This window comes from Artemia franciscana, chromosome 13 (assembly GCF_032884065.1).
Source record: "Artemia franciscana chromosome 13, ASM3288406v1, whole genome shotgun sequence".
In the NCBI taxonomy this organism is placed as follows: domain Eukaryota; kingdom Metazoa; phylum Arthropoda; class Branchiopoda; order Anostraca; family Artemiidae; genus Artemia; species Artemia franciscana.
In genome coordinates, this window is record NC_088875.1 from 27810428 (window position 1) to 27836733 (window position 26306).

The 26306-nt window shown below is 35.4% G+C and overlaps 2 protein-coding genes across 2 annotated transcripts in view; one reads left to right on the top strand and one right to left on the bottom strand.

Moving 5' to 3' along the window:
* Nucleotides 1–1208: 1208 nt before the first annotated feature.
* LOC136034286 (protein patched homolog 1-like) lies at nt 1209–21043 on the bottom strand. Its single transcript, XM_065715426.1, has 10 exons — nt 20987–21043; nt 15986–16298; nt 13950–14266; nt 12975–13394; nt 11123–11265; nt 9379–9478; nt 6036–6348; nt 4000–4316; nt 3026–3445; nt 1209–1316 (listed from the first exon to the last, which is right to left on the bottom strand). The coding sequence occupies exons 1-10, from the start codon at nt 21041–21043 to the stop codon at nt 1209–1211; spliced, it is 2508 nt and encodes an 835-aa protein (XP_065571498.1).
* Nucleotides 21044–22410: 1367 nt separating this feature from the next.
* The window catches only part of LOC136034758 (lysosome membrane protein 2-like), a 34538-nt gene continuing 30642 nt past the window's right edge, over nt 22411–26306 (top strand). Inside the window, exon 1 of the mRNA XM_065716144.1 lies at nt 22411–22595. Coding sequence (XP_065572216.1) covers nt 22512–22595 — 84 coding nt within the window. The 5' untranslated portion in view covers nt 22411–22511. The remainder of the gene's footprint in view (nt 22596–26306) is intronic.

Here is a 26306-nt window from a genome sequence, read left to right on the forward strand (position 1 = left end):
TTACCGTGGGTTCTAGCCTCCAAATCTTAGATTTAAGACTTATCTATTCTTCCAAACTTTTCCAACTATGGACAAACCTACAACTTCAGATTCTAATTTCTAATTTTTACATGTCCAATGCATCCATTTTCCTCACTAAGATTCCTAACTAAGTATAACTGTAACTCTACAGTTTTTACATTATCTTACATTATACAAGTTCATCGTTTAAGAACCTTGTTCCTATTGCTCCATAGGTGACATCAGAAAACTTTTGAATTGGGACCAAATCAAAGCACAATGCAAAGACATTTTTCTTCTTCTGATTTTGCGACTTCAAGCTGCAAATACACAAAACTGAACCCGCTAAACTACAATTAATGTCTTTCGATCTTGGATAGCAACAGGATTAAAAAAACTTTGAAGGATGAACCCAAGGATCCATCCAGGATTTTTCTTTTGAGGGGAAGGGTTACAATAAAAAAAAACTAAAAAACGCATCAAAAATTCGTTTATATACATTTTTGTTACGTTTTTATGAGTTGGATAAAAATTTCGAGGAGAGAGAGTTCAAACCCGACCCCACCCCCAGGGTACGTTGGATGAACCTATAAGAGAGAGAAAAGAGTCCTCCAAAAGGGTGTAACACTTAGACAAGCACTATTTTGGAACCAAGAAATTAAAAGTCAATTGACCAAAGGGTATGCTAACGTGTATTGCTAGTTGTCGCTTCTTTTTCACCCATAATTAATTGGCTGTACTTGAACCTTGTTGCATGTTGTGGCTAGAGAAAAGTTCCCCCACGTGCGCTTATCTGACCTTTACAGTCTAGTTCGACCGGGCACGCCTATTAGCGCTCTCTTGATGTTTTTAACAAGTTACAAAAATGATTTAAAAGAGTTATCTAGATTGAACTTGTCAAGCAAAAAGGAACTTACTTAACAATGAAGTCAAATTCAGAAAATGCCAACATAGCAATCCCAAGGATAGTAGAAACTGCACCATCTACAATCGGGGCCATCATATTCTTCACTGCTATACCAACTCGACGATTCCTATTGCCAATACTTGTGATGAAACCCTAAAATAAAATAATTAATAACTATATACAAAATATCCAAAAACGTAAACCAAAAACGTGATGAACTTTCTTGAAATTTATAACTCTATAGGACTGTCTAGCACAGTCTAACCAGCCCAATCTGATTGCCAGATTTATCTAACAGAACTTACAGAACAAGGATAGTAGAAACTGCACCATCTACAATCGGGGCCATCATATTCTTCACTGCTATACCAACTCGACGATTCCTATTGCCAATACTTGTGATGAAACCCTAAAATAAAATAATTAATAACTATATACAAAATATCCAAAAACGTAAACCAAAAACGTGATGAACTTTCTTGAAATTTATAACTCTATAGGACTGTCTAGCACAGTCTAACCAGCCCAATCTGATTGCCAGATTTATCTAACAGAACTTGAAATTTTAAGAGGGTAGTACAAAGTAGCTTTAACAGCAATTATTATACCCTTCCAGCAATAAAATTTCAACCAGCCCTGCAGCAACAAGGCCCCATGAAGTGTTATGGCGACTCTGACCAATAGATCACTCTTGCAGACCAACGCAAAAGATATTTTCTATCAGATCAGACTCACACCCCCAAAAGCGAAACAGAAGTCCTAACTGTTAATCCTAGTCAAATTAAACTAAGATAAAATAGGCCGTTTTTATGGATACAGAGGAAAAGAACGAAGCGCTTTCCTCACAGAGGTCCGATCAAGCAAGGACTTCTGAGACCATAACTGTAGCAGCTGAACAGGATTGGTAGAATAAATTCCAAAGCCCACCTATTAATTAGACTAAACAATATATTTTCAGCCCCCCTCCCCCCCTAGAGTTCAGATTAAGTAAAGTACAAACCATAAAGACAGAAATGAGCCTATTTCTTACTCCAACTGAGCCAAGTTCAGTTTGAATTCAATCTCCCTTTTCGTCTGACAAGCTTATGCAAAGAATATAGGAACTCTTCTTCTTTTTCCCTCATAGAGGCCCAACTAATCTTGGAACCAAAAACGACATAACCAGGATATTCAGTGATTCCCCACTAAGTTTGATTGAAAAAAAAAAAAAAAACACCTTTGGTAGATATAGAAATCACTTTCTCACAAGGATCAGATTGGTCCTACACCCCCCGAAAAGCACAACTAGGATCTCAGCTGTTACTTTTCGTCAAGTTCGATAGAGACTAACTAATATCTTCTGGAATATGTCTTGAAGACAAAAATTTAGAGGCCCTCTTTCCCAATAGAAGTCAGATCGTGTTCAGATGATGAAAAGACACTTACTTCCCATCAATTTGGTTGAAATCAGAGAACCCATTCTGGTAGATAGGCTAAATGCAAGAAATTTATCCCACCCCTCCCTGTTATTCAGAGGAGTATTATCATTTTAGACCCTGAAAAAAGCACAAGTAGGACACCAGTACTAACTTCCCACTAAGTTTTATTAATATTTGGCACCTCGTTCATGTAGATATTATGACGAGAAGAACACACACAAAGATCAGTTCAGGTTCGGATCCCCAAAAGGCAAAACTTGGACAATTAGCCTATCCTTATTATCCACCAAGTTTATATAAGATCTGATAGAGCCTTTTGTTATTTCAGAAACAGTTAACGAGTTCTGTTACATAAATTGAATTTCCAGATATGCCAGAATCCGAATTCGCTTAGAAATTGAAACAAAAAGTAGCTAAAAAAGGAAAATCGTGTTTGCAACGTAGGACAAAGACAGAAGGGTGTGTTTAACACACTTTTTCCTTCAAAGATGAGTGATTTTTCCTACAGATTCCCTCTAGTTGGTTTTTATCATCTAGGCAGGTTTTAAGGGGCAATTTTATGTTATAAGACCACAATTTTTCAGGACAAAACGAGCCTGAAACACCTTTAAAAGTTCATTTTTATTTTCCTGTACAATTATGAAAATGTAAGATACGATTTCTCTTGTCTGTTAAACTAAATAAATAAATTATAACTTACGATCAATATATGAGCAGCAAAATCCACGCCAAGTCCAACAGCAACAATCAATAAAACTGCGGGTATTGCACTGAGTTTTATACCCAAAAGTCCCATAAGTCCAACCAGTTCAATTATTATCACAAATAGCACGAAAACAACTACTAAAGCTGCCCACAGGTTAAACAACAAAATTGTCAGTATAGTCAATATGGCACCAAGTATACTACCCAACGCAAGTAAGAGGTAACGACGCAGGTTAATATATTGCTCCCAGAAAGTAAAGGGAATTCCGCGAGGGTAGTTGGGAAGTCCTTTCTCTTCGAATTTCTTGCATACTGCACGTGTTTCTTGGATAGTTTCTACCATGTCTTCTGTGCTAACTAAGTGTTTCAGGTAGAAGGGTAGCTGGGCATAAATAATCGGAGATAATTTTGGGATCTGAAATAAAAATTATATAGGTATACATCGGAGGAGGGGAATTCAAATAACCGAAAATTCAAGGACCTCTGTATAGCCTTAAAAATGTTAAACGTTAACTTCCTAGAGTTATTTTTTTTGTGAAGGTAAATAAAGGTAAAAAAAAAGTGACAGCATCAGGAGCATTGGCTCCACATACCTCATAGTTTCACAATAAAACCTTCTTTAGTTCCTTGACAGCCATGTGATTCTAAAACCTGATGTATTGTAGTTTCAATAGCAGTAAAAAACAAACAAAATTTATATAGAGATAGAGTAACCCCACCAAACAGGATATATATACTTGTGGAATAACAAATTCAGTTTAATCTATGATGACCTATCATACTTCTCCACGCTTGAACATGAAAAATTTTATTTTAAATAATTCAAACTGTTTAGCTTTAAAACCTTACATTTCTTTTTTTATAAATGATCACTCTGATTTTTTCTTATCTGATATACACATTGAGCACATTGATTTTTATTTATGATAAATTTTGCTTTTAAATTGAGAGCTAATCAAATGCACTTACTCTGAGTTCTACATCTCTGGCATCGTGAATAAACTGTCTAGGTTCTGGCTTCAACATAGCCTGTGATTCACTGTAAGCTATGGCATCATTTCCGATCCAAGCACTTAAATAATTATAAAATGCTTTTGGATTTATTACACCCTCACTGTCAACCAAACGAACTTGCGTAACCAATGACTTATCAACTGGATAGTCCACATGACCAGTTTGAACCAACAATTTGTAAGCCAGGAAACCCTCATCAGAGGCGTTTTGGAACCATTGATCACGGGTGATACAGCCAGTTGTCCAATCGCGGTCAAATGATCTCTGGAGACCTGAGAGAAATCCTCTTATTACTTTCTCACAACTAAAACAATTAAACAGTTCAAAGGGTTATTTGACCAGCTCATCAAACAAACAATATAAGAAGTTTTATGGCTGATTTTGTCGCATCATCTCATTCCGGTGAAAAAATGTAAAGAACGGGGCAGCATTTGCTTGGTTATGAGCTGGAGTACCAACATATGGTACGTCAGTTAATTTTTAAATAGACTTGGTGAAATTGCTCGCTAAATCAGGCTATTATTTGATAGTGTTCAATGAGAGAAAGCATGTAACCAATTTTTGACATTGGAATCATTTTGAAATTGGAGGCAATATTCTAGTGACAGATGTTACAGTTGTTTACTTTGGGATCAAACCTAAACCCATAGCTTTTTCACATTGGATGGTAACAATCTCAAGTGTTGCTGTTACAGTTTTCTTTAGCGCAAGAGTAAACCGTAACTCACCAATTCGGGCTTCTGAAAACATCCCGAGTAGGATTTCACGAAACAGAACGACTCTATTATATTTTGCTGTGGTATTAACGTGAAACATCGTTGTTTTGATAATAAAAATTGTTCTACTACTACCATTGTTTATAGCAATGATATACCTTTAATTTCCATTTCCAAGAAAAAAAAAACATTTTTAGGACACTGTTGTATTTCACAGAGGATAAGGACCTTTGTACTATTCTTTTTAGTTTATAATTTCCATAGAGAGGCGCTTTAGCACAAACAGAAATTATAATTGGTTAGAATCTTCAACATGGCACATTTTAGTAACTCATAATTTGGTCGAGAGTGGGGCTTGAATAATGGGGTCATAAAGAGAACTCGACTGACAGAACGAAAACACAATCTGTTTCCACAAAAAGGGTCAGTACAGAGCTTTCCATTACGTGAAACCTACTTTGGGCAATTTAAAAAATTTTATTTGACTAACTCAACCAAACGTTACTCCTTGGGATCATACAAATTAACAGGTTAATATTATTAAAGAATTAAGTTAAAACGGGTTTGTTTTAGTTTCACAAAATTATATATTCTAGCACAAAGTTGGATAGTTTGTAAAGTTTGAGACCACAAACTTCTACATCGTGGCTTCACTAAAATGCCAAGTAATGAAAATTCTTACAATACAAACATGGATTTTATTTTACCTAGTCCCTTACTTTTCAATATCTGTGTATGTTACTGAGAGTCCAACTCGTTCAAGAAATGGATACAACAGGTACGTACACGAGGTGCGTCTTCGGGCTATTGCCCCTCTGAGATTTCAAAGGTTTTTCTAATAATTTCTGGTGTTTTCCATATGATCTTCATAATTTCTGGTATTTTTTCAGGATTTTCTTCCCACCTACTTAAACCCAGTTTCTTTGGGTAGGCCTAAGTAAGGAGGATTTTTGAATGAGATATTTTAACAAATGGAATTGTTATACAATTTGGGATAAAAAGAATAAAACTGGGGAAATTTAAGATACATAAAATACGGAATAGCCCATATTTTTGTTGATTCTGAGCATTTTGTCAGACATTGTAATGATGCGCATCCCATTGTATCCGGCATGGACATGGGGAAATAAGTATTTGAAATGTTTACATGCGACAGGAATTGTATGCGAAAAAAGGGCATAGATAAACACGAAGATTAATGATTTCGAAGGGTTTTAGATCTTCAAATACCTCTTATGAGGACAACACTGATAAATAAACTCAAAGTGTACCTACCCAAGAGCCACTCTCTGAATCGACTTAGCCAAAATTCTGGCAATCCTCCGTCGTCATTCTTAATTATCTTTGAAACGCGCATAAATGCTTCATGGTATTCATGAAGCAGCTTCTGATTTGTTGGGTACTCGAAATTTCCCTGTGTGACAGCATGCATAATATGGAATCCTAAATATTTGTTCTGGGCTTTAAGATATCCATGTTCAGGTGATGTCCGAGGAACTACTTCTGTTAAGTCTAGTCCATCTTGGACTTTAGTCAGCCCCCAAATACTCGCAGCTAGTGAAACAATCAAGCAGAAAATTGTCAACACCTAGAAACAGAACAATTGAAAGAGGTAAACTATTACTGATGGCGTTGTCTTTTCTTTATTTGAAACTTACTTCATTCATTGTGGGTTTTATTTATGGTTTTATAAATTGTTAAAAGACAAAGGCCATTAAAGCAGGTTTTCAGCGCATCTTAATGTCCTAATCGTAATGTCCTGATCGTCCTAAAATTACGTTTGTGATTGCTTCCAAAATTACTTCTGTTACTGGACAAATTAAAAAAAAAAAGAACTACCACATAAAATGTTTTATTTATATACAAACAAGCTACAATTCTTCCTTTTTTGAAATTAAATATGACGTAATTAGGTATATCAAGCAATAAATTGTACAAAAAGTGTGGTTAAATTCTACTTTCTAGGGCTAATGTGAAAGAAAGGTTATTATGCTTAGGCCATGTTTTACAGGTGAAGAATCATAGATTGCAAACAGGTGAACAGCGACTGTGGTCAAGGGTGGTTCTAAGAAAGGATTTAAAGGAAACGGGACCTTCTTAGAAGGGAATAAGGACTAAGGCATTGAAGAGATTGAGGTGGGAGAAGAGTGGGTGCAGCTGTGTTGGCCTCAGACGGCTAGATGCTGCAATAAATAGGTAGTAGTAGTAAAAGTAGCATAGTTAATCAAAATATGCATGAGAAATAACTTTTAAATGTCATAGTCTAAAAATGCAAACGACAGTCTTTCTTACGGTTTTATATCACCACCACCTTTGAAAAAAAATCTAAAAAATAATGCCAAAGAAATGAAGTCATTACAAAACTTATAATCATATACTAGCTAATTTTGAATAGTTAAGATATTAATTAAAACCAAAAAGGGAACCAATAAAAGAGCTTTAAACACATAAATACTTTCAACTTAATGTAAAATTACTTTCTGTATTTTTTTTTTTTCGGTAAACTGCAATCAAGACTACAAACCATTCTTATGGCTTATGGTTATGGTTTATGGTACAATCAAGACTACAAACCTATTCTTGCCAAAATAAATAATAATACCAACAATAATAATTAAAATAAATAAACAGCACTTGACATATTCGTATCCTGATAATATTTGCCTTCCTCTTGGCAAAACTTCAATATGAATTATTATAATTGAAAGCGGGGTTTATCCTAATGCCGACAATTCTACAATACAATCATCTCATACAATCCAAATATTGAAACTCGCAAACAATTATTAAACTGTTAAAGTGTTAATTATTAAAATTATTAAACTGAATGCTTTATACACAAATTTAATTAAAATTGACCTTACAAAATATTTTAAAAAACCAATAGATATTAACACAGAACCTGTCACAAATGGACCTATAAGATCAGCAGCGAAAAAACCTAGGCTGGCATTAAAAACCTGTTTTTAAATCATTTTCTTTCATTTCATTGAATTGCCTCGTTTCATAACAATTTATTTTTCAGTCCTGGTTTAACTTCGCTGAGGTAAGGATGCTGGGACTGTTTTGAAAAAAAAACTGTTCATTTTAGTTTCATTGATTTTATCCTCTTGTAAGTTGCTTTTTCTTATTTGTATTTCTGAGGACGGCCCTTGGACATAGGGCCGAAATATTCATTCTAATTTGTTTCCCACTTTCTTAAAAAAAATCCCTATTGTTCTTCTTGTATTTGGTGTTTATGATATTGCTTATTTGCCCTTTTGAAAACGTGCATGCACACAGTTTTTTCCTTTAGTTGAAACTCCTAAATATTCCCTATAAGTTTCATCTTAATTCCTTTAGCGTCATCAGTTACATTAACTGTAGTGGTAGTATTAAAAGTGTAAATATGGTGCCTTCTGGCTAATTCAAAATCTCCCACAACTTACCCTTAAACCTTAACATATATGTTTATACACCTCTTGAAATTTTCCTCCGACAAGGAGCTCACTACCAGGCGTACCAACAAGAGAACTTTACTCGACCCACTGTTGCCATGTTGAAGGACCTCCCAGAAGAGGTTTTCCCGAAGGAGTACTCTTAGTTACTTTGAAATAACGTGCAACAAATATCTAAAACCCAAAAGAAGGCAAATGGAGTAGCGGCCCATCCCTAGATGAAGGCATCGTGAAGCAAGACTTATAAATATAAAAAGAAATCAAAAAGAAAAGCAACACAAAAGATTCCACTCTTCTGGCATATATAAATCATCAGCATCATTAGTAACAATAGCTAAGATAATAATGACGATAATACTCAATGTCACAACAGTAGAAAATTCCCAACGGTAAAAACAGCAATAGCTGTAGTATTAAAAATGATACATATATGGAGCTACATTTCCTATTTGACTGCGTTTTCATATTTGAAAGCAAATAAAAACAGATGAGGGGGTATACATTTATACTACTATTCCGCTCTTGTTTATACGTTAAAAATTTAGTTTCTTAAAAATATATTCGAAATTGTTTAGCAGCCATCATTATAAAGTAAATAATATAGCATAGCACCAGGTGCGTCAACTGACAAAAATATAAAGAGGGGGGGGGGGGTATATTTTTCAAAATCCAGGGAGGTCAACTTTATCACTTATAATACCCCCAAAAAGGTATTTTGGAAATTCTGGGGAGGAGTTAGAAATGTGAGGGGGAATTCCCCTCAATTAACACCTAGCACAATGACACCAGATGGAATTGATTTCCAAAATCTGTGCTTATAAAATGCTCAAATCATAACCAAATTTTCAAAGTTCATGTGGCCAAGAGTGAACAAGTAAGAAACGATATTTTAAGCAAGCAAATTCAGAAACGGAATTAAAATCTAATGGCCAACAACATCATCATTACTTGATACTCAAATCGAAAGATCAATACTCAAAACTTGCTTATGAGACAAAATTAGCCTCCTAGCATCATCATTTAATGATGCAACAGATATCAGAAACATAAGAGACAAGAAAAGAAGATTATTCTAAATGAATTTCCATGAAAAAATTAAAACCATATGAAAAGGTCCTGGGAAAAATGTTTTTGTTCTGTAGCTTTGGCAAACTTTTTAAAGAAAAAAAAAATTTATTTACCTCTCCGGGGGGTCCCATAATTGACAGGATTACTGGAAGCAAAACCAATCCATTGAAAACACCCAACAATATCAACAGGCAAAGAATATAGAAGAAATACCTGTAAAAAAGAAATCATTTAAGATTTGATTTGCTCAGGATTAACGAAAATAAATTTAATTCGTTCTAATGTCACTTGAATGGGTATTGAAAAACAAAGTTTTACTGCACAATTTCAAACCTTTTAAAAAATAAGAAAAAAGAATAATGATATACTGATTTGAACTAAAACATTATATCAATTCATTCTTTATTCGAAAAGTAGATCTGGCTTCTTATTTTATAAAATATGAAGCGAAAATCTAGATTGGTAAACTATAAAATTTGTATTAGATTCTAAAATGCAAACAACTCATTGCAGCACATATTAACTATGGTCAATACCATTCGCTGATATTTCCTCCTCCTCCCCCCCACCTCTGGTCAAGAGCTTCAACATTTTTCTCAGCCATATTATCCCACTCCCCTTAAGTGTTGTCTTATAAAATCTCCCAATTCTATTCGAGGACGATTACCTTTTCGTTTGACCCCAACTGGAATACTAAAAAGTGTATCTTCAGTAGGCTATCATATTATATATCCTGAGCATGTTTTAACCATGTCAACCTTTCATTCACTGACCTAGACAGTGGAATTAAACCACATTTTTTGTATTATTTATTGTTTGTCCAAAAACCATTCAAACAAGTAAAAATGACTATCCTCAGATAATTCATTCAGAGAACACATAGCATATTTTTCCCACCCTTCAAAGAGTCTACATTTCAGAACCACGCTCAACAACTACATTACCGTGGGTTCTAGCCTCCAAATCTTAGATTTAAGACTTATCTATTCTTCCAAACTTTTCCAACTATGGACAAACCTACAACTTCAGATTCTAATTTCTAATTTTTACATGTCCAATGCATCCATTTTCCTCACTAAGATTCCTAACTAAGTATAACTGTAACTCTACAGTTTTTACATTATCTTACATTATACAAGTTCATCGTTTAAGAACCTTGTTCCTATTGCTCCATAGGTGACATCAGAAAACTTTTGAATTGGGACCAAATCAAAGCACAATGCAAAGACATTTTTCTTCTTCTGATTTTGCGACTTCAAGCTGCAAATACACAAAACTGAACCCGCTAAACTACAATTAATGTCTTTCGATCTTGGATAGCAACAGGATTAAAAAAACTTTGAAGGATGAACCCAAGGATCCATCCAGGATTTTTCTTTTGAGGGGAAGGGTTACAATAAAAAAAAACTAAAAAACGCATCAAAAATTCGTTTATATACATTTTTGTTACGTTTTTATGAGTTGGATAAAAATTTCGAGGAGAGAGAGTTCAAACCCGACCCCACCCCCAGGGTACGTTGGATGAACCTATAAGAGAGAGAAAAGAGTCCTCCAAAAGGGTGTAACACTTAGACAAGCACTATTTTGGAACCAAGAAATTAAAAGTCAATTGACCAAAGGGTATGCTAACGTGTATTGCTAGTTGTCGCTTCTTTTTCACCCATAATTAATTGGCTGTACTTGAACCTTGTTGCATGTTGTGGCTAGAGAAAAGTTCCCCCACGTGCGCTTATCTGACCTTTACAGTCTAGTTCGACCGGGCACGCCTATTAGCGCTCTCTTGATGTTTTTAACAAGTTACAAAAATGATTTAAAAGAGTTATCTAGATTGAACTTGTCAAGCAAAAAGGAACTTACTTAACAATGAAGTCAAATTCAGAAAATGCCAACATAGCAATCCCAAGGATAGTAGAAACTGCACCATCTACAATCGGGGCCATCATATTCTTCACTGCTATACCAACTCGACGATTCCTATTGCCAATACTTGTGATGAAACCCTAAAATAAAATAATTAATAACTATATACAAAATATCCAAAAACGTAAACCAAAAACGTGATGAACTTTCTTGAAATTTATAACTCTATAGGACTGTCTAGCACAGTCTAACCAGCCCAATCTGATTGCCAGATTTATCTAACAGAACTTGAAATTTTAAGAGGGTAGTACAAAGTAGCTTTAACAGCAATTATTATACCCTTCCAGCAATAAAATTTCAACCAGCCCTGCAGCAACAAGGCCCCATGAAGTGTTATGGCGACTCTGACCAATAGATCACTCTTGCAGACCAACGCAAAAGATATTTTCTATCAGATCAGACTCACACCCCCAAAAGCGAAACAGAAGTCCTAACTGTTAATCCTAGTCAAATTAAACTAAGATAAAATAGGCCGTTTTTATGGATACAGAGGAAAAGAACGAAGCGCTTTCCTCACAGAGGTCCGATCAAGCAAGGACTTCTGAGACCATAACTGTAGCAGCTGAACAGGATTGGTAGAATAAATTCCAAAGCCCACCTATTAATTAGACTAAACAATATATTTTCAGCCCCCCTCCCCCCCTAGAGTTCAGATTAAGTAAAGTACAAACCATAAAGACAGAAATGAGCCTATTTCTTACTCCAACTGAGCCAAGTTCAGTTTGAATTCAATCTCCCTTTTCGTCTGACAAGCTTATGCAAAGAATATAGGAACTCTTCTTCTTTTTCCCTCATAGAGGCCCAACTAATCTTGGAACCAAAAACGACATAACCAGGATATTCAGTGATTCCCCACTAAGTTTGATTGAAAAAAAAAAAAAAAACACCTTTGGTAGATATAGAAATCACTTTCTCACAAGGATCAGATTGGTCCTACACCCCCCGAAAAGCACAACTAGGATCTCAGCTGTTACTTTTCGTCAAGTTCGATAGAGACTAACTAATATCTTCTGGAATATGTCTTGAAGACAAAAATTTAGAGGCCCTCTTTCCCAATAGAAGTCAGATCGTGTTCAGATGATGAAAAGACACTTACTTCCCATCAATTTGGTTGAAATCAGAGAACCCATTCTGGTAGATAGGCTAAATGCAAGAAATTTATCCCACCCCTCCCTGTTATTCAGAGGAGTATTATCATTTTAGACCCTGAAAAAAGCACAAGTAGGACACCAGTACTAACTTCCCACTAAGTTTTATTAATATTTGGCACCTCGTTCATGTAGATATTATGACGAGAAGAACACACACAAAGATCAGTTCAGGTTCGGATCCCCAAAAGGCAAAACTTGGACAATTAGCCTATCCTTATTATCCACCAAGTTTATATAAGATCTGATAGAGCCTTTTGTTATTTCAGAAACAGTTAACGAGTTCTGTTACATAAATTGAATTTCCAGATATGCCAGAATCCGAATTCGCTTAGAAATTGAAACAAAAAGTAGCTAAAAAAGGAAAATCGTGTTTGCAACGTAGGACAAAGACAGAAGGGTGTGTTTAACACACTTTTTCCTTCAAAGATGAGTGATTTTTCCTACAGATTCCCTCTAGTTGGTTTTTATCATCTAGGCAGGTTTTAAGGGGCAATTTTATGTTATAAGACCACAATTTTTCAGGACAAAACGAGCCTGAAACACCTTTAAAAGTTCATTTTTATTTTCCTGTACAATTATGAAAATGTAAGATACGATTTCTCTTGTCTGTTAAACTAAATAAATAAATTATAACTTACGATCAATATATGAGCAGCAAAATCCACGCCAAGTCCAACAGCAACAATCAATAAAACTGCGGGTATTGCACTGAGTTTTATACCCAAAAGTCCCATAAGTCCAACCAGTTCAATTATTATCACAAATAGCACGAAAACAACTACTAAAGCTGCCCACAGGTTAAACAACAAAATTGTCAGTATAGTCAATATGGCACCAAGTATACTACCCAACGCAAGTAAGAGGTAACGACGCAGGTTAATATATTGCTCCCAGAAAGTAAAGGGAATTCCGCGAGGGTAGTTGGGAAGTCCTTTCTCTTCGAATTTCTTGCATACTGCACGTGTTTCTTGGATAGTTTCTACCATGTCTTCTGTGCTAACTAAGTGTTTCAGGTAGAAGGGTAGCTGGGCATAAATAATCGGAGATAATTTTGGGATCTGAAATAAAAATTATATAGGTATACATCGGAGGAGGGGAATTCAAATAACCGAAAATTCAAGGACCTCTGTATAGCCTTAAAAATGTTAAACGTTAACTTCCTAGAGTTATTTTTTTTGTGAAGGTAAATAAAGGTAAAAAAAAAGTGACAGCATCAGGAGCATTGGCTCCACATACCTCATAGTTTCACAATAAAACCTTCTTTAGTTCCTTGACAGCCATGTGATTCTAAAACCTGATGTATTGCAGTTTCAATAGCAGTAAAAAACAAACAAAATTTATATAGAGATAGAGTAACCCCACCAAACAGGATATATATACTTGTGGGAATAACAAATTCAGTTTAATCTATGATGACCTATCATACTTCTCCACGCTTGAACATGAAAAATTTTATTTTAAATAATTCAAACTGTTTAGCTTTAAAACCTTACATTTCTTTTTTTATAAATGATCACTCTGATTTTTTCTTATCTGATATACACATTGAGCACATTGATTTTTATTTATGATAAATTTTGCTTTTAAATTGAGAGCTAATCAAATGCACTTACTCTGAGTTCTACATCTCTGGCATCGTGAATAAACTGTCTAGGTTCTGGCTTCAACATAGCCTGTGATTCACTGTAAGCTATGGCATCATTTCCGATCCAAGCACTTAAATAATTATAAAATGCTTTTGGATTTATTACACCCTCACTGTCAACCAAACGAACTTGCGTAACCAATGACTTATCAACTGGATAGTCCACATGACCAGTTTGAACCAACAATTTGTAAGCCAGGAAACCCTCATCAGAGGCGTTTTGGAACCATTGATCACGGGTGATACAGCCAGTTGTCCAATCGCGGTCAAATGATCTCTGGAGACCTGAGAGAAATCCTCTTATTACTTTCTCACAACTAAAACAATTAAACAGTTCAAAGGGTTATTTGACCAGCTCATCAAACAAACAATATAAGAAGTTTTATGGCTGATTTTGTCGCATCATCTCATTCCGGTGAAAAAATGTAAAGAACGGGGCAGCATTTGCTTGGTTATGAGCTGGAGTACCAACATATGGTACGTCAGTTAATTTTTAAATAGACTTGGTGAAATTGCTCGCTAAATCAGGCTATTATTTGATAGTGTTCAATGAGAGAAAGCATGTAACCAATTTTTGACATTGGAATCATTTTGAAATTGGAGGCAATATTCTAGTGACAGATGTTACAGTTGTTTACTTTGGGATCAAACCTAAACCCATAGCTTTTTCACATTGGATGGTAACAATCTCAAGTGTTGCTGTTACAGTTTTCTTTAGCGCAAGAGTAAACCGTAACTCACCAATTCGGGCTTCTGAAAACATCCCGAGTAGGATTTCACGAAACAGAACGACTCTATTATATTTTGCTGTGGTATTAACGTGAAACATCGTTGTTTTGATAATAAAAATTGTTCTACTACTACCATTGTTTATAGCAATGATATACCTTTAATTTCCATTTCCAAGAAAAAAAAAACATTTTTAGGACACTGTTGTATTTCACAGAGGATAAGGACCTTTGTACTATTCTTTTTAGTTTATAATTTCCATAGAGAGGCGCTTTAGCACAAACAGAAATTATAATTGGTTAGAATCTTCAACATGGCACATTTTAGTAACTCATAATTTGGTCGAGAGTGGGGCTTGAATAATGGGGTCATAAAGAGAACTCGACTGACAGAACGAAAACACAATCTGTTTCCACAAAAAGGGTCAGTACAGAGCTTTCCATTACGTGAAACCTACTTTGGGCAATTTAAAAAATTTTATTTGACTAACTCAACCAAACGTTACTCCTTGGGATCATACAAATTAACAGGTTAATATTATTAAAGAATTAAGTTAAAACGGGTTTGTTTTAGTTTCACAAAATTATATATTCTAGCACAAAGTTGGATAGTTTGTAAAGTTTGAGACCACAAACTTCTACATCGTGGCTTCACTAAAATGCCAAGTAATGAAAATTCTTACAATACAAACATGGATTTTATTTTACCTAGTCCCTTACTTTTCAATATCTGTGTATGTTACTGAGAGTCCAACTCGTTCAAGAAATGGATACAACAGGTACGTACACGAGGTGCGTCTTCGGGCTATTGCCCCTCTGAGATTTCAAAGGTTTTTCTAATAATTTCTGGTGTTTTCCATATGATCTTCATAATTTCTGGTATTTTTTCAGGATTTTCTTCCCACCTACTTAAACCCAGTTTCTTTGGGTAGGCCTAAGTAAGGAGGATTTTTGAATGAGATATTTTAACAAATGGAATTGTTATACAATTTGGGATAAAAAGAATAAAACTGGGGAAATTTAAGATACATAAAATACGGAATAGCCCATATTTTTGTTGATTCTGAGCATTTTGTCAGACATTGTAATGATGTGCATCCCATTGTATCCGGCATGGACATGGGGAAATAAGTATTTGAAATGTTTACATGCGACAGGAATTGTATGCGAAAAAAGGGCATAGATAAACACGAAGATTAATGATTTCGAAGGGTTTTAGATCTTCAAATACCTCTTATGAGGACAACACTGATAAATAAACTCAAAGTGTACCTACCCAAGAGCCACTCTCTGAATCGACTTAGCCAAAATTCTGGCAATCCTCCGTCGTCATTCTTAATTATCTTTGAAACGCGCATAAATGCTTCATGGTATTCATGAAGCAGCTTCTGATTTGTTGGGTACTCGAAATTTCCCTGTGTGACAGCATGCATAATATGGAATCCTAAATATTTGTTCTGGGCTTTAAGATATCCATTTTCAGGTGATGTCCGAGGAACTACTTCTGTTAAGTCTAGTCCATCTTGGACTTTAGTCAGCCCCCAAATACTCGCAGCTAGTGAAACAATCAAGCAGAAAATTGTCAACACCTAGAAACAGAACAATTGAAAGAGGTAAACTATTACTGATGGCGTTGTCTTTTCTTTATTTGAAACTTACTTCATTCATTGTGGGTTTTATTTATGGTTTTATAAATTGTTAAAAGACAAAGGCCATTAAAGCAGGTTTTCAGCGCATCTTAATGTCCTAATCGTAATGTCCTGATCGTCCTAAAATTACGTTTGTGATTGCTTCCAAAATTACTTCTGTTACTGGACAAATTAAAAAAAAAAAGAACTACCACATAAAATGTTTTATTTATATACAAACAAGCTACAATTCTTCCTTTTTTGAAATTAAATATGACGTAATTAGGTATATCAAGCAATAAATTGTACAAAAAGTGTGGTTAAATTCTACTTTCTAGGGCTAATGTGAAAGAAAGGTTATTATGCTTAGGCCATGTTTTACAGGTGAAGAATCATAGATTGCAAACAGGTGAACAGCGACTGTGGTCAAGGGTGGTTCTAAGAAAGGATTTAAAGGAAACGGGACCTTCTTAGAAGGGAATAAGGACTAAGGCATTGAAGAGATTGAGGTGGGAGAAGAGTGGGTGCAGCTGTGTTGGCCTCAGACGGCTAGATGCTGCAATAAATAGGTAGTAGTAGTAAAAGTAGCATAGTTAATCAAAATATGCATGAGAAATAACTTTTAAATGTCATAGTCTAAAAATGCAAACGACAGTCTTTCTTACGGTTTTATATCACCACCACCTTTGAAAAAAAATCTAAAAAATAATGCCAAAGAAATGAAGTCATTACAAAACTTATAATCATATACTAGCTAATTTTGAATAGTTAAGATATTAATTAAAACCAAAAAGGGAACCAATAAAAGAGCTTTAAACACATAAATACTTTCAACTTAATGTAAAATTACTTTCTGTATTTTTTTTTTTTCGGTAAACTGCAATCAAGACTACAAACCATTCTTATGGTTTATGGTTATGGTTTATGGTACAATCAAGACTACAAACCTATTCTTGCCAAAATAAATAATAATACCAACAATAATAATTAAAATAAATAAACAGCACTTGACATATTCGTATCCTGATAATATTTGCCTTCCTCTTGGCAAAACTTCAATATGAATTATTATAATTGAAAGCGGGGTTTATCCTAATGCCGACAATTCTACAATACAATCATCTCATACAATCCAAATATTGAAACTCGCAAACAATTATTAAACTGTTAAAGTGTTAATTATTAAAATTATTAAACTGAATGCTTTATACACAAATTTAATTAAAATTGACCTTACAAAATATTTTAAAAAACCAATAGATATTAACACAGAACCTGTCACAAATGGACCTATAAGATCAGCAGCGAAAAAACCTAGGCTGGCATTAAAAACCTGTTTTTAAATCATTTTCTTTCATTTCATTGAATTGCCTCGTTTCATAACAATTTATTTTTCAGTCCTGGTTTAACTTCGCTGAGGTAAGGATGCTGGGACTGTTTTGAAAAAAAAACTGTTCATTTTAGTTTCATTGATTTTATCCTCTTGTAAGTTGCTTTTTCTTATTTGTATTTCTGAGGACGGCCCTTGGACATAGGGCCGAAATATTCATTCTAATTTGTTTCCCACTTTCTTAAAAAAAATCCCTATTGTTCTTCTTGTATTTGGTGTTTATGATATTGCTTATTTGCCCTTTTGAAAACGTGCATGCACACAGTTTTTTCCTTTAGTTGAAACTCCTAAATATTCCCTATAAGTTTCATCTTAATTCCTTTAGCGTCATCAGTTACATTAACTGTAGTGGTAGTATTAAAAGTGTAAATATGGTGCCTTCTGGCTAATTCAAAATCTCCCACAACTTACCCTTAAACCTTAACATATATGTTTATACACCTCTTGAAATTTTCCTCTCGATCATCTTAGCCCTACAAGTAGTTGCAATAGAAATAGTAGTAGCAGTACTAAATATTGCTGTAACAGTAATATTGAATTGAATCGAATTAAATTTATTTATAACCCGTTATAATACACATGAAAAACGGAGTATAATGTGAATAAAAGAAAAGAGGAAAAAGAAAATGACCTAAAAAACTATACAAAAAACTTTGCAACACTTCACCTTACTTAAAAACAATTAAAACATACAAAAGCAAAACATTCATTGAATCAAAATAGCGCTCCATGGGTGCTGACCAATTCTACTATTTTAAGCTTCTATGCCTTTTGACGACATGATCATCTCCTTTAAGTATTCTCTGAAAGCTTTAACTTAATACCCAAATCAATTCTTGAGATACGGTATTTTGACAATATAGTCCTAGTGTCTTTTGATTTAGTTCAAATTTCCCATTATTACTGTGAATGAAATATTGTGGTAGTAGTAGTGGTGGTAGTTGTACTAGTACTGATAGCGTGCAAATATTGCATTTTTGATCATCTCCCTTATCATTTTCTGAATTTTTTCAAATTAATATACTCATTATTCCTGTGTTGTACCCTTTTGACAATCCGTATAGACATAACGTATTTTGATTTAGTTCAACACTCCCCTCAACATTCTCTGAAAGGCTCACCTGAATACTTTTCGTCTTCTTGGAAAGTAAAGTTCAAACATGCAACCTTTCTCAATAACAAATACTATGTGCAAACAATGAACGAATTGCTTAACTTACAGTGTGGAGGTTGACGTCAACAATACTGGACTTTTCAACAATGCCGAACAAAATAGCTCTGTTAAAATTTAGATCGGATATGTTTTGGGGAATGATTGGCTCGGTGGGGGCTAACGTCAATCCATTTATTTTTGACTCTTGAAAAGGGCGCAAAAACTTCTGACTTCAAATCAAATGAGCTCCATCCTACACAAAGTTTATACAACTACCCGTTCCATAAAAACCTTACATGCCCTGGGCATAACTTACAACCCATGAATATGGGTTATGGGGGATTGTGCCCATCCTAAAGACATTGCTGTATTATTTTTGGACTATTGGTAACAACGTGGCTACCTCACAATTTCAATTGAATGTGTTTGGGGAAAAGAGGATATCAGGAAGGGGACTAGTTCCCCTTCATCATGTTTGACTTTTAAAAGGGAACTAGAACTATATATTTAAAATCAAAAGAGCTTCTTCTAAAGTTCATACGACCACCCTTTTCATAAAAACCTTATATACCCCTGGTGCATAACCTACGACCCTTACCCCAAGACTCTGGAGAATTCTGTCCATCCCTAAGGGCTTATTATATGATCTTTGGACTATTTTGGAACAACTGGCTAACTCAAAATTTTTATCGGATGCAATTGTGAAAAATAAAACGTAAAGGGGAGGGGTGGGGGATAGGCTGTCCCTGATTACTTTTACTCTTAAGAATGGAACTAGAACATCTGATTCCCAATCAAATGAGTCCCATCCGGAGCTTATACGACCACCCTTTCCATAAAAGCCTTAAAATCCCCTCGTGGCATCACTTATAACCCTTGTACTTAGGGCTTTGAGGGGGGTGTCATCCTCAAAGACATAATATCCAGACTTTTGAACTACACTGAACAAAACGGCTATCCCAGAATTTTGAATAGATGTGTTTTGGGAACTGATGGGTGTGGGGTGGGATTATTGCCCTCCAATTACTTTTGACTGTTAAAAAAGGCCCTTTGAATTCCCAATTGAATGAGGCTTTTTTGACGTTTCTTCGACAACAAATGGCCATGACAAAATTTCTATAAGGAACATTCAGGGAAAATATAAGATGCATGTATGTGGGGTAGGGGGGAGTATCCACCCTCTGATCACCCTGATTCTCAAAAAGGACACCCTAACTACTGATTAGGAATCCAATGAGCCCCCTTCGAAGTTTATACGATCACCCTTTCTATATAAACCTTATGTGCCCCCAGGGCGTAACTTACAACCCTTGCCCTGATGGCTGTTGAGGGGGGTGTCATCCTCAAATACATAATTTCCGGACTTTTCAACTACGTTGAACCAAATGGCTATCTCAAAATTTTGATTAGATGTGTTTGGGAAAATGATGAGCGAGGCAGGGGGTTAGTTGCCTTCCAATCACTTTCGACTATTATCAATTTCCAATCGATTGAGCCCTTTTCAAAGTTTCTACGACAACTCTTTCGATGCGAAGTGCCCGGGTCCAAAAAAATTTGCCCTCATCGTTCTTTACTTAGGCAACACTATTGCGCTGCCTATGATTTATTGATTTCGGTGTTTTAAGTAAGCTAGCGTGCTCATTAACTTTAAAGGTCATTAACACTGATTTTTAGCCAGAAAATGGGAATATGAGCTTTCAGACCGGGTAGGCAGTGGCATATTTATAGGGAGTGTCAGGACTGGGCACTCCAGAAATTTCACAAAATTTTCTTAAAGAGCTTATTCTCTCATCTACAGCAGTCATAATGATTTCTTGCGGCACAGTCTGACAATCTGTTTGAAACAGCTTATAGCAATAAAAAATTTATCTTTAAACATCTTGTTTTGCTTTTATACATCTGTTAAGATTATTCATTTTTAAGATCTGTCTCTCGTCATGAGCCGGAATTTGTCATTCCCTTGGTCATTCCATCCCTGTTCATTAGTTCCCAACATATTTCATTGCAAAATTTTTGTTTTTTTATTTCAATCTTCGAATTAAGGATTACTCTTTCCGTGTCTCAGTATGCGCGAAGTGGCAGAATATTTGAAATTTAACGAATTACAAATTGCCCTTTTCCACCAAAATTTTCTTCTTCCATAAAACGACCTGGCAATGTCATGTATAAACAAAAGACTTGAACTACTTGAATCTTTGATAATGTCAAAAAGCCATAACTTGTGTGGTTTGTTTCGAATTTTGGATTCAGAAAACTTGGGGTATAATACCTTCAATAGTTATTTTATTAACTTTCTAGTACCTCGATTAGAAAGCACCACGAATAAAATAGGGGACTATTATCCTCTTGACTCCCTAAAAGCTATGCAACTTGCTGAACGCTAAATATATTTCAAACAGTAAGTTCTTTATTTGTCAAAATAAATCAAAATAGAAGCCAGAATACTATTTAAGTTTTTAGGAAAGAAAGAAACGATTTTTTTTAAAGAAATAAAGTGTGGTTTTCAAATAAGCTTTACTATTTGTAAATGTTACTTTTGTTCTAGCTTTTCATTCGATTTTATTTAATTTAACAGCAAAAATTAATACCTAAATAAAACCTTTCTGGTACTTTCGATGAAATTTGTTTAATTTGCTGCAAATACTTTTTGAATTGGAAAATCATGAAGTAATTCTGCAACCAACTTTTTTTTATAAATTTAAAAGGAAAAAACTCAAAGGAAACAACTGTAGGCTAAACATATTGTCGATTATAATTATTAAACTAAATCAATCGTTACAAAAAAAGAGAGAACATATTGGTTATTTGCTGCAAATACTTTTTGAACTGGAAAATCATGAAGCAATTCGGCAACCAATTTTTTTTATAAATTTAAAAGGAAAAAAAACTCGAAGGAAATAACTGCAGACTAAATATATTGCCGATTAAACTTATTAAACTAAATCGATCGTTAAAAAAAAAGAGAACATGCCGTGGTTAATCTGGGAATTAAATAAGAAACACTGCTAAAAGAGACATTTGTCAAGAAAGCGCAAATGATACTTTAGTTTTCATGATGTTAGAGTATGTTGCTGGCTTATACAATAAAACTACTCTTTTTTGTAATAGTTTATGTTCACTCCAAGAGAAACTGTTCTATACATTTGATTGTTTAAAATTCGCTCATTGGCAATATCTGTTTTTTAAATTTGATTTGATTATTCATTTTGGTGTTATTTTCATTTTAGATTTCATTTATTCATACATAGTACTTTCAATTTGCTTTTAATCCGACTGGTTATATGACGTAATTCTACTTGTAGAAACCTTTAACATAACTCTTTGCTTTTCTTTGAAAATATTTTTTAGAAAAGAGTCATTTCAATCAGTCACTTAAAGGAACAAATTTGTTTCATTTATTATTTGGTAACGTAAACGAGCTAGATGACACCTGTATTAGATCAAACGATAATCTTGTGACTTCTTCAGACCTTTGTACTTTGCTCTTTTGACAGACTAAAGAGAGATAAAACTTTCTTCATTGTGTCAATGTGTATTACACTGGGTGACATGTTTGCGTTCAGCAAACGATTTATTTTTGAAGTGTTTAACATTCAGTTTGAAAGTTTAAGTTAACATACATTGTTTTCAGATGGCGATAACCTTTGAACTGCAGTCAAGAAAGGGGGATTTTTCCCTAGTTCCAACAAGTGAGAATTATAAGAAAACACAAAAAGTAAGTTGTTTTACAATGTCAGAATTTAAAAGTAAGTTACTTAAAACACATAACGGCCTGCATTTTAACTAATGTTCTGGTATGTGATTCATAATTATATAAGCACTTTTAGGACCATTCGATGAGGAGGGAGATGGGTGAAAACTAACAAAAAATACTTATTTTTTGGAATTAGTCTTTCCAAATTTTTTAGACTTCGGACCAATAGCCTATAAGAGAAAGTTTTTCACTTCGTCATAAGTTCCTTTTTCCGTCCTGAATGGATAATTTTTCTGGGTTTGGTTCGTTTTCGTGTTGTTTTTTTTGGGGGGGAGGGGGAGGGGGATGAAAAACTTCTTGGTAAGTGTTTAGTTTAGAGCACTTAGAAATGCTAATTCTAGAAGCGCATCCATTTCTGGTTGGCCCTCCTCCTTCATGGGGCAAACTAAAAATTCGTAAAGTGGGCTTCCTTACAGGTAACATTACCTATAGGGCGAAGCGTATTAGTCCATGAGCCCTGCGGGCAGCAGGGCGAGGTCTTTATTCTATATTTATTTTATAAACTTCTTTTTTTTAGTTTTATCACTCTTTGTCATATAAATATAGAATACAGACCTCGCCTCGCTGCCCACGGGGCTCATGGACTAATACGCTTCGCTCTATAGGTAATATTACCTGTAAGCAAGCCCACTTTGCGCATTTCAGTCTCGTTGGAGGGGGATTTTTGAAAGCTAAAAAATGGATGCGCTTCTCTAATAATAACAGAGAACAACATGCGATTATCATAATATTGCCATATGCAGTAATACGCACTTTAGACAGCTTGTGACGAAACTAAACAATTACCAGATTCTTTCTAGCTAAGTTATCAAGGAGGCACACTCGTGCCTCTATAAAGAGGCGAACCACGACAGTGTTAAGCGATCTTCGGTTCCAGTAGTCGCAGAGGGATGGGGAGGGGTGCATTTCGTAGCCCGAGCTCCAACTAAGAAACCTGCCAAATTTCATCTCCCTCCGACTTTTCCTTCATGGGGAAAATCTGGCCGAAAGTTTCGACCCACCAACCACAGCCCCCCTTTAACGTTGTCCGATCGGGAAATTTCAGCTCGATCCGGTAATTCCTTCCCTGTTTTCCAGAAACCACGCATAGCCACTTAATTTTCATATTCTTTTTTTCTGCCACGCCTACAGGTCACAGCCGACATCGGATCTGGGTGTACGAAGACTCATTCGATGCGGAATTCTCCGAGTAAGTTTCCTTGAAAGTTTCGTAGGAAAATCTTAACCCCCCGAAAGTTTCGACCCCCCAACCCCACCCCTCCCTTTAACGTTGTCCGATTGGGCTGAAATTCACAAGTTAAGGTCCCCTACGGCCCAGAAGCTTATCCGCGAAATTTCGGCTCGATCCGATAACTCCTTCCCTGTTTTCCAGAAACCACGCATTAGCCACTTAATTAACCCATTTCTCCATAAGAACCCATGTTAATTTGAAATTTTTAAAAGTTATTTAAAAGTTATATTTACACACATGCAGGTGGTTAGCTCAGTCGGTAGAGCGTGGGACTTTTAATCCTCGGGTCAAGGGTTTAAGTTCCCTATCGGGCGGTTTTTTTTTCACAAAATATGAAAAAACTTCGTTTTCTTAAAGAGTTAAAGACCTGGACTGCTTATCATTTGAGAGATAACAGAATATTAGCTTCTTATGAGCAAAAGAAACATTTCGGTCATTCTATCTATTTTTTTCTATTTTATACAATGATTTAAAAGCGGGGGGTTTTGGGGGCGGCAGCCACCCAACTTCCTCTCCTAATTCCTGTACGAGGAGTATAGGAATTATTAAATTACATCCACCATGGATTGTAGAAAAACGTACAGAAATAATATGAAAAAAAACTTCTTTTCTTAAAGAGTTAAAGAGGCTGCGTCCCAAAGTCGAACCTTAAAACGTACAGGAATTAGGAGAGGCAGTTGGGGGGCTGCCGCCCCCAAACCCCCCGCTTTTAAAGACTATTTTGTACAGGTTTTTTGTTGTGGGGGGCTACCGCCCCCCTGACCCCCCGCTCTTGGCTTCGGAAAGGCCCTCTTTTAATTAACAAAAAATTGAAATGAATGAATAATGGAATAACTTCGAAAAATGTTAAACACAAGAGGACAGGAGAACCATTGCGCCGAAACTAGTAATTAGTAACAATGAAGTCCCCCCCACAACAAAAAACCTGTACAAAAGAGTCTTTAAAAGCGGGGGGTTTGGGGGGCGGCAGCCCCCCAACTGCCTCTCCTAATTCCTGTACGTTTTAAGGTTCGACTTTGGGACGCAGCCTCTCTAACTCTTTAAGAAAACGAAGTTTTTTTCATATTATCTATTATAGGCTGCCTTCCCGTAGTAACATAATATTTTTGAGCTTTAATTTGTGATAAACCGGAGGTAAAAGGCTTTAGATTTTCTGTGCAGGAAATCGACTCTTGTTTATAGGAGAACATCGCCAAATTTGAAAAACCATGTTTGGAACAAGATGAGCCCAGGACTGAACAATGACTCCATTTAACTGGAGTTCTTAGGCCCAGGAACCTCTTACTGTTCGGCTCTAAAACCGAATTTAAATATTATTTTTTGTTTTGGCTAAATGGCTTTCTCATAGTTTTGATCGGACGATTTTGATAATAAAAAAGGGGGTGGGCGAGGAGGCCTAGTTGCCCTCCAATTTTTAGTTACTTAAAAATGCAACTAGATTTGTTATTTTTTACGAACATTTTGGTTAATAATAAACATACGTACCTTACGAATTAACTTGAATTTCTATATACGTGTATTTATATTACGTATTAATATGAGGGGGTTCGCCCCCTCGTCAATGCCTCGTTCTTCACACTAAAGCTTGAATTTTGTCCCAAATCTTTGAGAATGACCCCTGAATCACAAAGGCTTTAGAATAAATAGTTGAAATTACTAAAAATACTTTAGCGTAAAGAGCAAGGTATTGTGGAGGAGACGAACCCCCTTATATACGTAATTTGTTATGTTCGTTTTAAGTTTTAATGCTGCTCATTACTTCCAGCTGAAAAAAAATATTTATTTTCTCATTGTTTTTTTTTAAATAATGCTAGAAAATCCTGCGCCCCCTTCTTGGAAATTACCTTCCTTTACGAAAAATTCCTCCATGGAAAGATCCTCCCACATAACCTCCTCCCCGCGACCCACCCCAACGCGAAAAAATCCCCTGAAAACGTTTGTACACTTCATAATTAACAATTGCTATTTGTAAACAATGGTCAAAGTTTGTAACTTGTATCCCCTCCCCCGGGGACTGGGGGGATAAGTCATCCCCAAAGACATATTTATTAGGTTTTCGACTAAGTTGAACAGAATGGCTATCTCAAAATTTTGACCCGGTGACCCGGGGAAAAATGTGCGTGGGAGGGGACTAGGTGACCTCAAATTTTTTTGGTCACTTTAAAAGGACACTAGAACTTTCAATATCCGTCAGAATGAGTCCTCTTGCGACATTCTAGGCCAACTGGGTCGATACGATCACCCCTGGAAAAAAAAAACAAATGAACACGCATCCGTGATTTGGCTTCTGGCAAAAAATACAAACTTCCACATTTTTATTGATACAAGCGTGAAACTTCTACAGTAGGGTTCTCTGATACGTCGAATCTGATGGTGTGATTTTCGTTAATATTCTATGACTTTTAGGGCATGTTTACCCTATTTTCTAAAATAAGACAAAT

What these genes read in the sequence shown, in the direction of transcription:
- LOC136034286 (XM_065715426.1), bottom strand. Translation starts at nt 21,043, where the DNA reads ATGACATTGCCAGGTCGTTTTATGGAAGAAGAAAATTTTGGTGGAAAA. An exon ending in ATTCAGAGAGTGGCTCTTGG is followed by an intron (nt 4,317 to 6,035) that starts GTAGGTACACTT and finishes GATTTCTCTCAG; the next exon opens with GTCTCCAGAGATCATTTGAC. An exon ending in CCAGAGATGTAGAACTCAGA is followed by an intron (nt 3,446 to 3,999) that starts GTAAGTGCATTT and finishes TTTTTATTTCAG; the next exon opens with ATCCCAAAATTATCTCCGAT.